The sequence below is a fragment of the Chiloscyllium plagiosum genome, unplaced genomic scaffold (genome assembly GCF_037043375.1).
Source record: "Chiloscyllium plagiosum isolate Xiang-an unplaced genomic scaffold, Cpla_swu_hap1 HiC_scaffold_10, whole genome shotgun sequence".
Taxonomy (NCBI): Eukaryota; Metazoa; Chordata; class Chondrichthyes; order Orectolobiformes; family Hemiscylliidae; genus Chiloscyllium; species Chiloscyllium plagiosum.
In genome coordinates this window covers 3,724,188-3,738,898 of record NW_028270148.1, presented here as the reverse complement: position 1 = coordinate 3,738,898, position 14,711 = coordinate 3,724,188, and the positions used below count along the sequence as shown (strand labels likewise).

Below are 14,711 nucleotides of genomic sequence, written 5' to 3'. Positions count from 1 at the left end.
TTAAATGGTGTGGGGCGTAGATAGTGTAGACAGGAAGGGATGTCTCTCTTGATGGAGGGATCAATGGGGGGTGGAATTTAAGGGAAAGGGCAGAGGGTTTAGAGGGATGTGAGGAAAATCTGTTTCCCCCAGAAGGTGGTGGGGTGGAGGCAGCAGATGGAAGAGGTATTTAGATGTGCGCCGGTGATGCAGAGACACGCCAGGCTGTGGGCCAAGAGCTGGCCAATGGGATTAGAACAGTGAGGTGGTTGCTTTTCACTGACATGGACTGGATGGGCCGAAGGGTCATTTTCTGTGCTGTAGACCTCTCTGCCTCCATGACACAGTGCCATGTCACCATCCCACCTACTAGGTGTGCCAGCAGCTTAATGACAAACACCCTGGGGGCGTCAGTCAAGCGGCCACATCTGAGTGTCAAAGGGGATAGGTGAAAAGATCAATATGGTGAGTCCAGGGTTTACCTCCACACTCAGTCAATGCATTGGGCGCTGTTAGCCAGGCACGCAGTGCGATCAGGATTCTGCTATTCCTGTGCTTGCTGGTTGGTATTGAACCATGGTCAGGTCTGTCCAGTGCAGGTGAGACAGGTATCTCAGTCACAGGGGAGACTGGGCTGTTCTCAGTCAGGCCTGTCCTCACACAACATTCCTGGGGATGGATCCCCAACCTCTGAGTGTTTGAGCAGTGATTGTCAAGGGGGCAGTGTGGTGAGAAATAGGAAACTCAGGTCAGGGGCTGGGATACATGATACTGTGATACTGAGGGGACAATGACTGTGCAGTTTGGTAAATCCAAAGGCAAAGGTGGGATCTGAATAAGCAGAAGAGGACAGAGGGCACTGGGAAGGTGGGGGGGGGTCAGAGCTTTTCACTAGCCATCACCACTCTAGCTTCAGTGAGTGACAGTGGATTGCAATCATGGGCAACATCGTGAGGTAGGGGCTGACAGGGTAAGGGGGTCGGGGGGAGCAAGGTGACCCCTGGGCCATTTGTGGCTGGAGGGCCCAGTCAGTCAGAAGGGCCCTGCCCAGAGACAGGCCTACCCGCAAATGTCCACAGGATCAGAGGTCATGGGCAAGTGGAATGGGTCAGGGGTCATGGGCAAGGTGGAGAGATCAGGGGTTGTGGGTAAGATGGAGGGGTCAGGAGTTGTGCGCAAGTTGGAAGGATCGGGGTTGGGGTCATGGGCAAGTTGGAGGGGTAAGGGGTTGTGGGCAAGTTGGAGGGGTCAGAGATCATGGGCAGGTTGGAGGGATCAGGATTGTGGGGAAGGTAGAAGGGTCAGAGGTCATGGGTGAAGTGGAAAGGTCAGGGCTTGTGGGCAAGGTGGAAGGATCAGGGTTCATGGGTAAGGTGGAGGGGTCGGGGGCAGGTGCACCAACCTGTCCCTGGAGAAAGCCAAATGTTCACATGGTACTGTAATGTTAGTGGATTCCTCCAACTTTGATCTTGTTCAGTCCACAAACCTGTCTCCTTCTCCTGTGGTTGTCTGTCCATTTGCATTGATGGTTATTCGTGGTCAACACCATGGAATCCCATCCTGCCTGCCGGGGAGCATGGCTCTAGTCTACTGCAGATCTCTGGGTGCCAGTCAGATTGGCATTTCTACCTCGACGAGCTGAGGAGATGAGGCAGTGGGGTGTCCACCAACAGCTGCCCCCAACTCTCATCTAGCTAACCCTCCCACCGAGGTGTTGGCATGGAGCTGGTGGAGGGTACAGGTGGCAGCATTTGCTGGCAATTCCTCAGAAGTTGAGAAAGGGGTTGATTTATTTCGGGAGCTGGCCCGTGTGGGGAGGTGGGCGGAGCCTGACTGAGAGCAGACAGACCATCGCTGGGCTCCCTGATATGGGCTTCACAAAGCCCGAGGTGAGCGCTGCCTCACCTTTCCAAAATCTTCTCCTGAGAGGACAAGGAAACTATTCCCCCCACAGCCCCACAAACCCGCACCTAGCCAGCCGGCCCTGTGATCAGATATTTTCCCATTCAATTAAGTAGAAGGAGTGATTGAGTGAGGTGGAAGAGCTGTAAGTGGTGGTACAAGAACTGGAGAAGTGGAGAGATGTCTCCTGTGAGTGAGCAAGTGCAGAGGCCACCGAAGGTCAGTTGTTGAGGGGGAATGAGACGAGGGAGAGCTATCGAGCGATGACGCTGCAGGGAAGAGTATGGGTTGTAGACCATTAACCTTTGTGATGTTGTGCTGTGGTGGCAGAGTTGATAAACTGATCAAGTTGGACACCCAGTTCCATTGCACATGGTCCCATTGGCGTGTGCCTTGTTTGGGTGTTCGGTTGTGGTCGGTGTGTGGTTAAGACGTGACCGAGGGATGCAGTTGATTTACCTGATTCAGTAGGAGGGAAACGTAAAGTCCAGTTGAGGTAAAAGAGTCTGGTCATAGTCTTAGGATAACAGCAAGCAGATTTAAAACAGGCATGATGTAGGGGGTAGTGTAATTTTTAAACGGTTAGCTGCATTTTAGTCTTTTCTACCTTATAGTAAACACAAGTGCCTTATAGTAAACACAAGCAGACACTCGAAACTGGTGCCGGACCTCCCCCATGTTTTTATGAATGAAACAATTGTAACAGCTTTCCTCGATAGCTGAGAGACCGCCCTTAACCACAGTTGTACAACATCATCCATATAAGGAAAGAACGGGGAACTCGAACACTGATTGGCCAAGTGAGTAACAGGCACCAGAACCCAAATAAGGAAAACAGTGGGGAACCCTAGCACTCATTGGTCAAGACAGCAGTAGGAGACCCCGCCCACATTTACGTGTATATAATGTGTGGAGATTATTATTAAGGGGTGTGTACCATTTTTTTCGCACCTGACTTTGCAAAGTTGAATGAAAAGTTTTGGACAGACTCCTCCGTGTCTTTGTTCCTGGGAAGGGAAATAAAAGTGCCGGAGATGGGGCTGGACAGCCGCATATCTCGCACAATTGGGGGCTCGTCCGGGATGAAATAATTATTGCCGGGGGGGAAAGTCTCTTCGGCTCACGGATCAAGCCTGATCACAACAAAGACGCGTCTAGTATATATTTATACTTCTCACTGATCAGCTTGGTCTGTTGGCCGTCGGCCAAGAGAGGATGTGACCCGGCTCATTTAAAAATAATTTTGAATCCTGGAAAAGGAACACACGGACGAGTGTTGGGACGACCGGTTAGTGACTATACACGGGGGTACACACATTTAAAAAGGCCAGACAACTCCGTGCACGGATCAAGGTAAGAGATTTTTTTTTGTTCTTCCTTGTTGGCCACGTGGTTTTGACGGTCATCTGTGAAAACGCTTTAGGCGTTTAAGACCAGGACCGAAGATAGACCATGGGAAATCAGACTTCTAGATTTACTAAGGAGAAGTCAGGGAAGACTGCAAATGGGAAAGAAATACCCCCCAATAGTCCATTAGGTCGGAAGTTAAGTCTATGGACGGACAGTAGTAGAACAAAGGACTTAAAGAAAGAGACCATGATAAAATATTGTTGTTTTATATGGACCAAGGAACCTATCCGCGCCCCCTCGGTAGTTTGGCCCGAGTATGGGTCTGATGAAGACTGGGTGTGTCAAATCCTAAATGTATATGTTAACAGAAAACAACCGTTTAACCCAGAAGAGAGCAAATACGCCGCCGCCTGGTTGGCGGGCGATAGCGAGAGTCCCACGCGTCTCTATCCTCTGATTCCCCAAACAGACCCGAGAAAGCCCCAGAAGTCTTGGGACATCCTCACCGACGGTTTGCCACCGTCTGCCCCGCCCCCGTATATACCACCCGCGCACGACCAGGCGCACGACCAGGCGCACGACCAGGCGTCCAGCGCGGACCTCTCTCCTGCGACGGATAAATCCGATTCCCAGCAGGCTACGACCAGTGAGGCAGGGACTGCTGGGGGGCGGGGGGCACAGGAGGGGGCGCAGAACCCACCCCAGGCACTAGGAAATCAGTCTGACTCGAGATGCGGAGAGTCCGAGAAGAGGAATTGAGAGCTGGGAGGAGTGACAATATTGAACAGCTGAACCCCTTACGAGAGGTGCCGTTTGGGAACAAACGGACCGGGTTCGTAGTAAAACCTTTAAATTCTGGGGATATCCGGCAACTCCGTAACGAACTACCCTGTCTACTGGACGACCCCATCAGTGTGGGAATACAACTGGATCAATTTCTGGGGCCCAGTATATACTCATGGGCTGAACTGCAGGCCATGATGAGAATACTATTTAATTACGATGAAATTGTTATGATCCGGAATAGTGCAATGGCCATTTGGGATAGGGAGCATCAGGACGGCCCTCAGCGTGGAGAGCAGAAGTACCCCTTAGAGGACCCCCGGTGGGATCATAACGACGCGGGGGGACGGGCCAATATGACAGATCTCAGAAGCCTTATAATCAGGGGGATCCAAACCTGCGTGCCCAAACATCGGAATTTAGCGAAAGCATTCGAAGTTGGACAGAAAAAGGATGAATCCCCGAGTGAGTTTTTAGACCGTTTGCGGGAGTCCATGCGAAAGTATTCAGGTTTAGACCCCGATGGGGAAATAGGCAAGGGCATGCTTAAGGTGCACTTTGTGACTAAGTCATGGCCTGACATTCAGAAGAAATTACAGAAAGTGGAGGATTGGGCTGAAAAAGATGTTGCAGAATTATTACGGGAAGCACAGAAGGTGTACGTTCAGAGGGATGTAATAAGGGAGAAACAGAAGACAAAAATGATGGTGGCAGCCGTACGGGAAGCTTGTAAGTCCACCGGAATGGGGGAAGAAGGTTATGGGGTGGAAAGAGGAATGTCGAAGAAAAGTTGGAGAGGGAGAGAAGCGAGACGGGGCAGAAGTGAGAGAGGAGGATTTTATGGATTTGAGCGGCCTCCAATGGCCGGATGTTACCATTGCGGGAAACTGGGACACTTCAAAAGGGATTGTCCCGAGTTTAAAAGGGAAAGAGAAGGGATGTATGAAATGGAGCGTGAACAAATGGATTAGGGAAGTCAGGGGAGGATCGGAACATGGGCCTACCAAGAACCGGTGGCACAGTGGTTAGCACTGCTGCCTCACAGCGCCTGAGACCCGGGTTCAATTCCCGCCTCAGGCGACTGACTGTGTGGAGTTTGCACGTTCTCCCCGTGTCTGCGTGGGTTTCCTCCGGGTGCTCCGGTTTCCTCCCACAGTCCAAAAAGATGTGCAGGGTCAGGTGAATTGGCCATGCTAAATTGCCCGTAGTGTTAGGTAAGGGGTAAATGTAGGGGTATGGGTGGGTTGCGCTTCGGCGGGTCGGTGTGGACTTGTTGGGCCGAAGGGCCTGTTTCCACACTGTAATGTAATCTAATCTAATCTAATCAAAAAAACCCCTGGTAAATTTACGGGTGGGCCCATTTAGACAAGATGTTACCTTCTTAGTTGACACAGGCGCCGGCAGGTCCTCAATCCCCCTCCACCCTAGGGGGGTTGGCTTCCAAGCTAAAACATTAAACATTTCAGGAGTTAAGGGTGGGGTTTTTAGTGCGAAAATATTCGAACCACAACCCTTGCGGCTGGAGGAGGAGGAGCTCCAGGTGGAACTCCTTCACCTCCCCCATCTTCCCTATGGGTTGTTGGGACGGGATTTGATAGTCCGTTTCGGATTACGAATAGAAGTGGGAGAAGAGGATGAATTAGCCGTTACTATGTCATACCTTAGTGAGTCCTGATTGACAGAGATAGACCCTAGGGTTTGGGTCGCCAAAGGAAACCGGGGGGGACTCGCAATTCGACCTGTGGAGGTAAAATTAAAGCCCCAGAGCCCCGACGTCAGAGTGCGCCAATACCCCATCTCTTGGGAAGGGAGGCAGGGTCTGAAGACAGTTATGGAAGACCTAATAAAAGATGGTTTGGTAGAGCCCTGTATGTCACGATACAATTCCCCCATCCTGCCGGTCCGGAAGTCGGACGGGAGCTACCGAATGGTCCAAGACCTAAGGGAAGTAAATAAAATTGTCCAAGTACGGCACCCTGTGGTACCGAACCCATACACTATTCTGGGGCGAATACCCCCCCGACCACGGCTGGTTTAGTGTTATAGACTTAAAGGATGCCTTCTGGGCGTGTCCCCTGGACAAGGACAGTAGGGATCTTTTTGCTTTTGAATGGGAGGATCCTGATACTGGTAGAAAACAGCAGTACAGGTGGACCGTGCTCCCCCAAGGATTCACTGATCCCCGACTCTGTTCGGGCAGATTCTGGAACAATTATTGGAGGGACTAACCTTGTCCCCGGCCCTTAAGCTTATACAATACGTGGACGATCTCCTTTTATCCGGACCCACGGAGGAGGACGTCCTACTTGGGACTAATGCCCTGTTAAATTACCTAGCTGAGAAGGGGTTAAGAGTGAGTCAGAAGAAGCTCCAATATGTCGAGAAAGAGGTTAAGTACCTGGGACACTTGATAAGCCAGGGACAGAAACGAATAAGTCCAGAAAGAGTGCGGGCAATAATCGAACTAGGCCTCCCAACGACCAAGAGGGAGTTGCGGAAGTTCTTGGGACTCTTAGGCTATTGTCGGTTATGGATAGATGACTATGCCCCCTTTACTAAAGGCTTGTACCTAAAACTCATTGAGGAGGCACCCAATAGAATAAAATGGGAGGAGGAGGAGAAAAAGTTAATTGGAATTCTAAAAGAAAAATTGATGACCGCACCTGTTTTAAGCTTGCCGGATTTTAGTAAGACATTTCGTCTCTTTGTGAACTCCAGAAAGGGAACCGCTCTTGGAGTATTGACCCAGGATTGGGGGGAGAAAGGAAGCCCGTGGCTTTCCTGTCAAAAATTCTGGATCCAGTCTCCCGAGGGTGGCCGGAGTGTGTCCAAGTGGTGGCAGCCACGGCAAAGCTGGTAGAGGAAAGCAGGAAGTTGACTTTCGGGGCCCCCTTGACAGTCACTACTCCCCACCAGGTTAGAGCCATCCTGAATCAGAAGGCCGGGAGGTGGCTGACTGACTCGAGAATTCTGAAATATGAAGCCATACTGTTAGACCGAGAAGACCTCCGAATAGAAGTCGGGGGCTGCCAGAACCCGGCGGACTTTCTTTGGAAAGGGGAAGGGGAGGAGGAACTGGAACACTGCTGTTCAGACATAATAGAGTACCAGAGTAAAGTGAGGGAAGATCTGAGGGACACCCCCTTACATGCAGGAAGGCGGTGGTACATTGACGGGTCCTCTCGAGTGATAGATGGGAAAAGACACAACGGTTATGCAGTCATTAGTGAGACTGGTTGGGAATTAGTGGAAAGTGGACGGCTACCGAATGCCTGGTCCGCACAAACGTGCGAATTGTACGCCTTGCACCGGGCTTTGAGGAATTTAAAGGGAATAGCCGGGACAATATACACTGACTCTAAGTATGCCTTTGGGGTAGTACACACCTTTGGGAAGATCTGGAAGGAAAGGGGAATGATAAATAGCAGAGGAAAGGAGTTGGTCCACGAGGAACTAGTAGCCATGATCTTGGAGGATTTGTTGCTGCCACAAGAGATTGCTGTAGTACATGTGAAAGGGCACCAGAAAGATGATAAAATAGAGACCCTGGGGAATCAATTGGCAGATGAACAGGCAAAATTGGCCGGGATGGGGAAAGAAGTAATAAACTGCCTGGTAAGGATTCCCCAGATATCCGCAATTACCGAAGTGCCCACGTTTACTGACAAAGAAGAAACTCTTCTTGTGTCTCTGGGGGGTACAAAGGATAGGGAAGGGAAGTGGACCTTACCCGATGGCCGCCAGCAACTAAATCGACCGTTGACGCGGGACATTATTGCCCGTCTACACCAAGGGGGTCACTGGGGCGTCCAGGCACTGTGTGATGCCTTCCTGCGCCGATATGCTCACCCTGGTCTGTACACGGTAGCCAAGCAGGTCACAGGAGATTGCATAACATGTCGAAAGATTAACAAAAGGGGGCTGCGGCAGCATGCAAGACAAGGGGGTAGGAGTCCGGCCTATAGGCCGTTTGAGTATGTCCAGGTAGATTACACTGAGCTCCCCCCCATAGGTCGCCTGAAGTATCTATTAGTAGTAGTAGATCACCTGACAGGATGGGTGGAAGCTTTCCCCACTGCCACGGCAACAGCAACTCAGGTTAGCAAAATTCTACTCGAACAAATCATCCCACGATTTGGGCTACCCCGCGCTATTGACTCTGACCAGGGGAGTCACTTCACCTCGACCGTCCTCCAGAATATGGTGCAAGCAATGGGGATTGACTGGGATTTGCACACCCCCTGGCATCCCCCCTCCTCGGGCAAGGTCGAAAGAATGAACCAGACCATCAAAAAGCAGCTAACCAAACTCACTAGTGAAATCGGCCTGCCTTGGACCAAATGCCTACCCCTTGCCCTATTGCAAATTCGCACCCAGCCAAGGCGGGATTTGGGCGTCTCACCTTTCGAAATGCTGTTTGGCCTCCCGTTCCATGGGCCGAAGGGGGAACCTCCTGTATTCGTGTCTCGGGATATGTTTGTGCAAAAATATGTGGTGGCTCTGGGGTCTGCTCTATCTCGTTTACGCCAACAGGGACTTTTGGCACAGACGCCGCCCCTCGAGTTTGCGGTGCACACCATCAAGCCGGGTCAGTGGGTCCTGATTAAAAGCTGGAAGCAACGTACCCTCGAACCAACTTGGGACGGTCCCTTCCTGGTACTTTTGACGACCGAAACGGCTGTCCGTACGGCCGAAAAGGGCTGGACACATTACACTCGAGTCAAGGGACCAGTGCCACAACTGACGGAGGATGAACGAACCTCTCTGACAAAGGCAGCTAAGGAACAGAGACCCTGAGAACAAACTAATCGGACTTTGGCGAGTCTAAAGGAACTGTGCCCTTTGGCTAAAGGTGTCGCGACAAAATGCGGTCAATCATATTGTTAACTTGCTTTGCCATTATCCTTGGGCTGGGTCATAGTGTGCGTGTTACCCAATTTGGCCTCCGAAAAAAACAAGTAGAGGACCGTCAGTGGTTCTCCATCTCCGTGCTTGCCAACAAGCCAACACAGACATTTAGCTTAGACCTATGTGGGTTGGTGCCCTGCAGGACTAAAAGTGAACTGAATCAAACTAAACGGAACCTAGAGAGAGAAAGGGGATTCCAGGGTCAGGCGTTAGTATTACAATTGCATGGTAGGGAAGGCATACATAGGCCTCCAGCCCCCGGGGTCCAGGCTATGGTGTCAGTTGTCCGTGATCCCATCACCCCTGGACAGGATTGTGGGCAGAATCAGTGCAATCCGCTCTATCTGACCATAAAGAACTTGGGAAACAACGGGGCGAGCCTTAATGGAACGATACTGGGTATTAGAGTTGGGGGCCAGGCAGGACAGGAGGGGGTGCAGCTGTGCTGCACGTATATCACGGTCATTGAAGCTGAGTCTGGGGGCTCATCCGCCACCGATGAGCAGGGAAAGATTAGAATAATTGAGGTGACGGATTTGGAAAAGACCTTTGAAATAGAAACGGGATATGGGGAGGCGAATGCCTGGATGGAATGGGTCAAATATACTGTGAGGAGCATGAAAAAGAGTGATTGCTACGCATGCACGGGTGCCCGCCCTAACCCTCAGGTGGTCCCATTCCCGCTGGGATGGGAGAAACACCCACGAGCCTTGGACTGCATGATAAGGCTGTACCAGGACCGAGAGGCCTGGAACGACTCCACTTGTCGACCCTTGAGTTTGAAGTTTCCCCCCGTCAAGTCTGAGGGGGCGCCCCGCCCGCCATCATTCTCGGGGGTAACGGGTACGCACCAGGCCTGCGTCTCTCGGACGGACTACAGTGGGACAACGATGTGGGGACATTTGACAAGTGCAGCGGATCAATTCGGCTGGTCAATGAAACTACTGGGGGCGGGAATTACTCCCACATTCATGTGCCTAGGGCAGACCTCTGGTGGTACTGTGGTGGGAGGGTTCTGCGACAGACCCTGCCCCGAAAATGGACGGGCACTTGTGCAATCGTTCAATTGGCCATCCCATTCACCCTGGCATTCGAAAAACAAGAGCAACCCCGTTCCAGTGGAAGAACTGAGAGAGCTTTGGAGACCTCTTTCGATGATAACATATATTTAGATGCCATAGGGGTCCCCAGGGGTGTTCCTGACGAGTACAAGGCTAGGAACCAGATAGCGGCGGGTTTTGAGTCGTCACTGTTCTGGTGGGTGACTATCAATAAGAACGTGGATTGGATTAATTATATTTACTACAATCAGCAGAGGTTCATTAATTATACCCGGGACGCAGTGAAAGGAATAGCAGAACAACTGGACGCCACTAGTCGGATGACGTGGGAAAATAGGTTGGCCTTAGACATGATGTTGGCAGAGAAGGGGGGTGTTTGTGTCATGATAGGCACTCAGTGCTGCACTTTCATCCCCAACAACACAGCCCCTGATGGGTCCATCACCCGCGCCCTGGATGGACTCACCACATTGGCGGACGAACTGGCCGAAAACTCGGGTATCGACTCTGGCCTCACGGACTGGTTGGAAGCTTGGTTTGGTAAATGGACGGGGGTGGTCGTTCCCTTTCTTGTCTCATGTATAGTGGTGGCAGGGGTACTCACTGCCCTTGGGTGTTGTGTTATTCCCTGCGTCTGGGGATTAACTCAACGACTGATCGAAACCGCCCTTACTAAGAGGGATGTTCCCTATGGGCAGGTTGAACGAATGAATCTCGAGATGGAACAACGTGAATCCCTCTTGGGCGGGGGCAGTATTAGAGACGGGCAGTTTGATGAACAAGCTCGGGAGTTATTAAACGCCCTGGAGAAGAAACTTACGGTTTAAAAATTACAGGTCGTAAGAAAAGACACGGGGGATTTGTAGGGGGTAGTGTAATTTTTAAACGGTTAGCTGCATTTTAGTCTTTTCTACCTTATAGTAAACACAAGTGCCTTATAGTAAACACAAGCAGACACTCGAAACCGGTGCCGGACCTCCCCCATGTTTTTATGAATGAAACAATTGTAACAGCTTTCCTCGATAGCTGAGAGACCGCCCTTAACCACAGTTGTACAACATCATCCATATAAGGAAAGAACGGGGAACTCGAACACTGATTGGCCAAGTGAGTAACAGGCACCAGAACCCAAATAAGGAAAACAGTGGGGAACCCTAGCACTCATTGGTCAAGACAGCAGTAGGAGACCCAGCCCACATCTCCGTGTATATAATGTGTGGAGATTATTATTAAGGGGTGTGTACCATTTTTCGCACCCGACTTTGCAAAGTTGAATGAAAAGTTTTGGACAGACTCCTCCGTGTCTTTGTTCCTGGGAAGGGAAATAAAAGTGCCGGAGATGGGGCTGGACAGCCGCATATCTCGCACAATGATGAGAAAGAATTTTCCTCAATGTGTTGTAAATCTGTGGAATTCACTGTGCCAGAATGTGGTGGATGCTGGGACATTGACTAAAATCAAAGAGGTGCCAGACAGATATTTAATGAGTAACAGGTGAAAGGATGATGGAGAGTGAGCAGGAAAGTGGAGTTGAGGCCTTGATGAGATCAGCCCTGATCATATTGAAAGGATGAGCCAGCTGGACGGGCTGAAGGGTCCACTGCTGCTCTGAGCTCTTTATGTTCTGATGTTGTGTTTGTGTGTTTCGCCAGTCTCTGCACACAGCTGGTCCAGATCTGAGTGAAATGGCAGTGTTTCCCCTTGTGAAGCAGATAAAAGACATGAGGACACCTTGTGATCTAGAACGAGAAAATGATCTTTATTTCACCTCCAATTTCACTATCAGTTTGAAATGTCGCAGAATAGAAGCAAACACCAGTAAAAGGACAGGACAAATCTGATTGTAGATTCCAGAAACATTTAAAAAATTGAATCAATTAAAGAATTTACCAACCCACTCCCTCCACCCACCCGCATTTAAAAACAAAATCCACATTTTCCATCATTCCCTTCAGGTCCTCTCCCCTGTTTGATCTTTGATCAGTCACTAAACCGGCTGGACAGAGTAAGAAATGGTCAGAGATTGTCACAAAGGCAATGGAACTATTGTGTTGGTCTGAATCACACAGTTTCTCTCCTTCCAGAGTCATGGGTCATGGGTTACGGGTCATCGTCCGTGCTACTGGGCAACATACTACATGGGCTCGTCATTCTCCTCTGCAGGATGGGTGTCCAGGAAACTCTCACACTCACAGTCATGGCCAAGGGAAGGGGATACAGACTGAGAACCAGCCTATTTACTGATGTTTCCACCATACCTTGCATCAGCAGCAAATCCTGGCAGGAGACTGGAAATGAGACAGTGTTTCTCAGGTAAAGGAGCACATTAAATCACAGGACTTCATCATCTCACAGTGAGGGAGGGTCAGTGTGACATCATCTCACAGTGAGGGAGGGTCAGTGTGACATCATCTCACAGTGAGGGAGGGTCAGTGTGACATCATCTCACAGTGAGGGAGGGTTAGTGTGACATCATCTCACAGTGAGGGAGGGTCAGTGTGACACCATCTCACAGTGAGGGAGGGTCAGTGTGACATCATCTCACAGTGAGGGAGGGTCAGTGTGACATCATCTCACAGTGAGGGAGGGTTAGTGTGACATCATCTCACAGTGAGGGAGGGTCAGTGTGACATCATCTCACAGTGAGGGAGGGTCAGTGTGACACCATCTCACAGTGAGGGAGGGTCAGTGTGACATCATCTCACAGTGAGAGAGGGTCGGTGTGACATCATCTCACAGTGAGGGAGGGTCAGTGTGACATCATCTCACAGTGAGGGAGGGTCGGTGTGACATCATCTCACAGTGAGGGAGGGTCAGTGTGACATCATCTCACAGTGAGGGAGGGTCAGTGTGACATCATCTCACAGCAAGGGAGGGTCAGTGTGACATCATCTCACAGTGAGGGAGGGTCAGTGTGACATCATCTCACAGTGAGGGAGGGTCAGTGTGACACCATTTCACAGTGAGGGGGGGTCAGTGTGACATTATCTCACAGTGAGGGAGGGTCAGTGTGACATCATCTCACAGTGAGGGGGGGTCAGTGTGACACCATCTCACAGTGAGGGGGGGGGGGTCAACGTGACACCATCTCACAGTGAGGGAGGGTCAGTGAGACACCATCTCACAGTGAGGGGGGGGTCAACGTGACATCATCTCACAGCGAGGGAGGGTCAGTGTGACATCATCTCACAGTGAGGGAGGGTCAGAGTGACACCATCTCACAGTGAGGGAGGGTCAGTGTGACACCATCTCACAGTGAGGGAGGGTCAGTGTGACATCTCACAGTGACGGAGGGTCAGTGTGACACCATCTCACAGTGAGGGAGGGTCAGTGTGACATCATCTCACAGTGAGGGAGGGTCAGTGTGACATCTCACAGTGAGGGAGGGGTCAGAGTGACATCATCTCACAGTGAGGGAGGGTCAGTGTGACACCATCTCACAGTGAGGGAGGGTCAGTGTGGCACCATCTCACAGTGAGGGAGGGTCAGTGTGACATCATCTCACAGTGAGGGGGGGTCAGTGTGACATCATCTCACAGTGAGGGAGGGTCAGTGTGACACCATCTCACAGCGAGGGAGGGTCAGTGTGACATCATCTCACAGTGAGGGAGGGTCAGTGTGACATCATCTCACAGTGAGGCGGGGTCAGTGTGACACCATCTAACAGAGAGGGAGGGTCAGTGTGACATCATCTCACAGTGAGGGAGGGTCAGTGTGACATCATCTCACAGTGAGGGAGGGTCAGTGTGACATCATCTCACTGTGAGGGAGGGTCAGTGTGACACCATCTCACAGTGAGGGAGGGTCAGAGTGACACCATCTCACAGTGAGGGAGGGTCAGTGTGACACCATCTCAGAGTGAGGGAGGGTCAGTGTGACATCATCTCACAGTGAGGGAGGGTCAGTGTGACATCATCTCACAGTGAGGGAGGGTCAGTGTGACATCATCTCAGTGAGGGAGGGTCAGTGTGACATCATCTCACAGTGAGGGAGGGTCACTGTGACACCATCTCACAGCGAGGGAGGGTCAGTCTGACACCATCTCACAGTGAGGGAGGGTCAGAGTGACACCATCTCACAGCGAGGGAGGGTCAGTCTGACACCATCTCACAGTGAGGGAGGGTCAGAGTGACACCATCTCACAGTGAGGGAGGGTCAGTGTGACATTTCACAGTGAGGGAGGGTCAGTGTGACATCATCTCACAGTGAGGGAGGGTCACTGTGACACCATCTCACAGCGAGGGAGGGTCAGTGTGACACCATCTCACAGTGAGGGAGGGTCAGTGTGACATCATCACAGTGAGGGAGGGTCAGTGTGACACCATCATCACATTGAGGGAGGGTCAGTGTGACACCATCTCACAGTGAGGGAGGGTCAGTGTGACATCATCTCACAGTGAGGGAGGGTCAGTGTGACACCATCTCACAGTGAGGGAGGGGTCAGTGTGACACCATCTCACAGTGAGGGAGGGTCAGTGTGACACCATCTCACAGTGAGGGGGGGTCAGTGTGACACCATCTCACAGTGAGGGAGGGTCAGTGTGACATCATCTCACAGTGAGGGAGGGTCAGTGTGACACCATCTCACAGTGAGGGAGGGTCAGTGTGACATCATCACAGTGAGGGAGGGTCAGTGTGACACCATCATCACATTGAGGGAGGGTCAGTGTGACACCATCTCACAGTGAGGGAGGGTCAGTGTGACATCATCTCACAGTGAGGGAGGGT

General features: G+C 51.2%; 1 protein-coding gene across 1 annotated transcript; it reads left to right on the top strand.

Moving 5' to 3' along the window:
• The first annotated feature begins 3,032 nt into the window (after positions 1 to 3,032).
• LOC148148889 (uncharacterized) lies at positions 3,033 to 11,824 on the top strand. The gene is given in 4 exon segments (XM_087990988.1): positions 3,033 to 3,234; positions 8,548 to 9,789; positions 9,792 to 10,765; positions 11,636 to 11,824. Coding segments are annotated over 3 exon segments (2,073 nt in total). The 5' UTR covers positions 3,033 to 3,234; positions 8,548 to 8,879.
• The last annotated feature ends 2,887 nt before the right edge of the window (positions 11,825 to 14,711 follow it).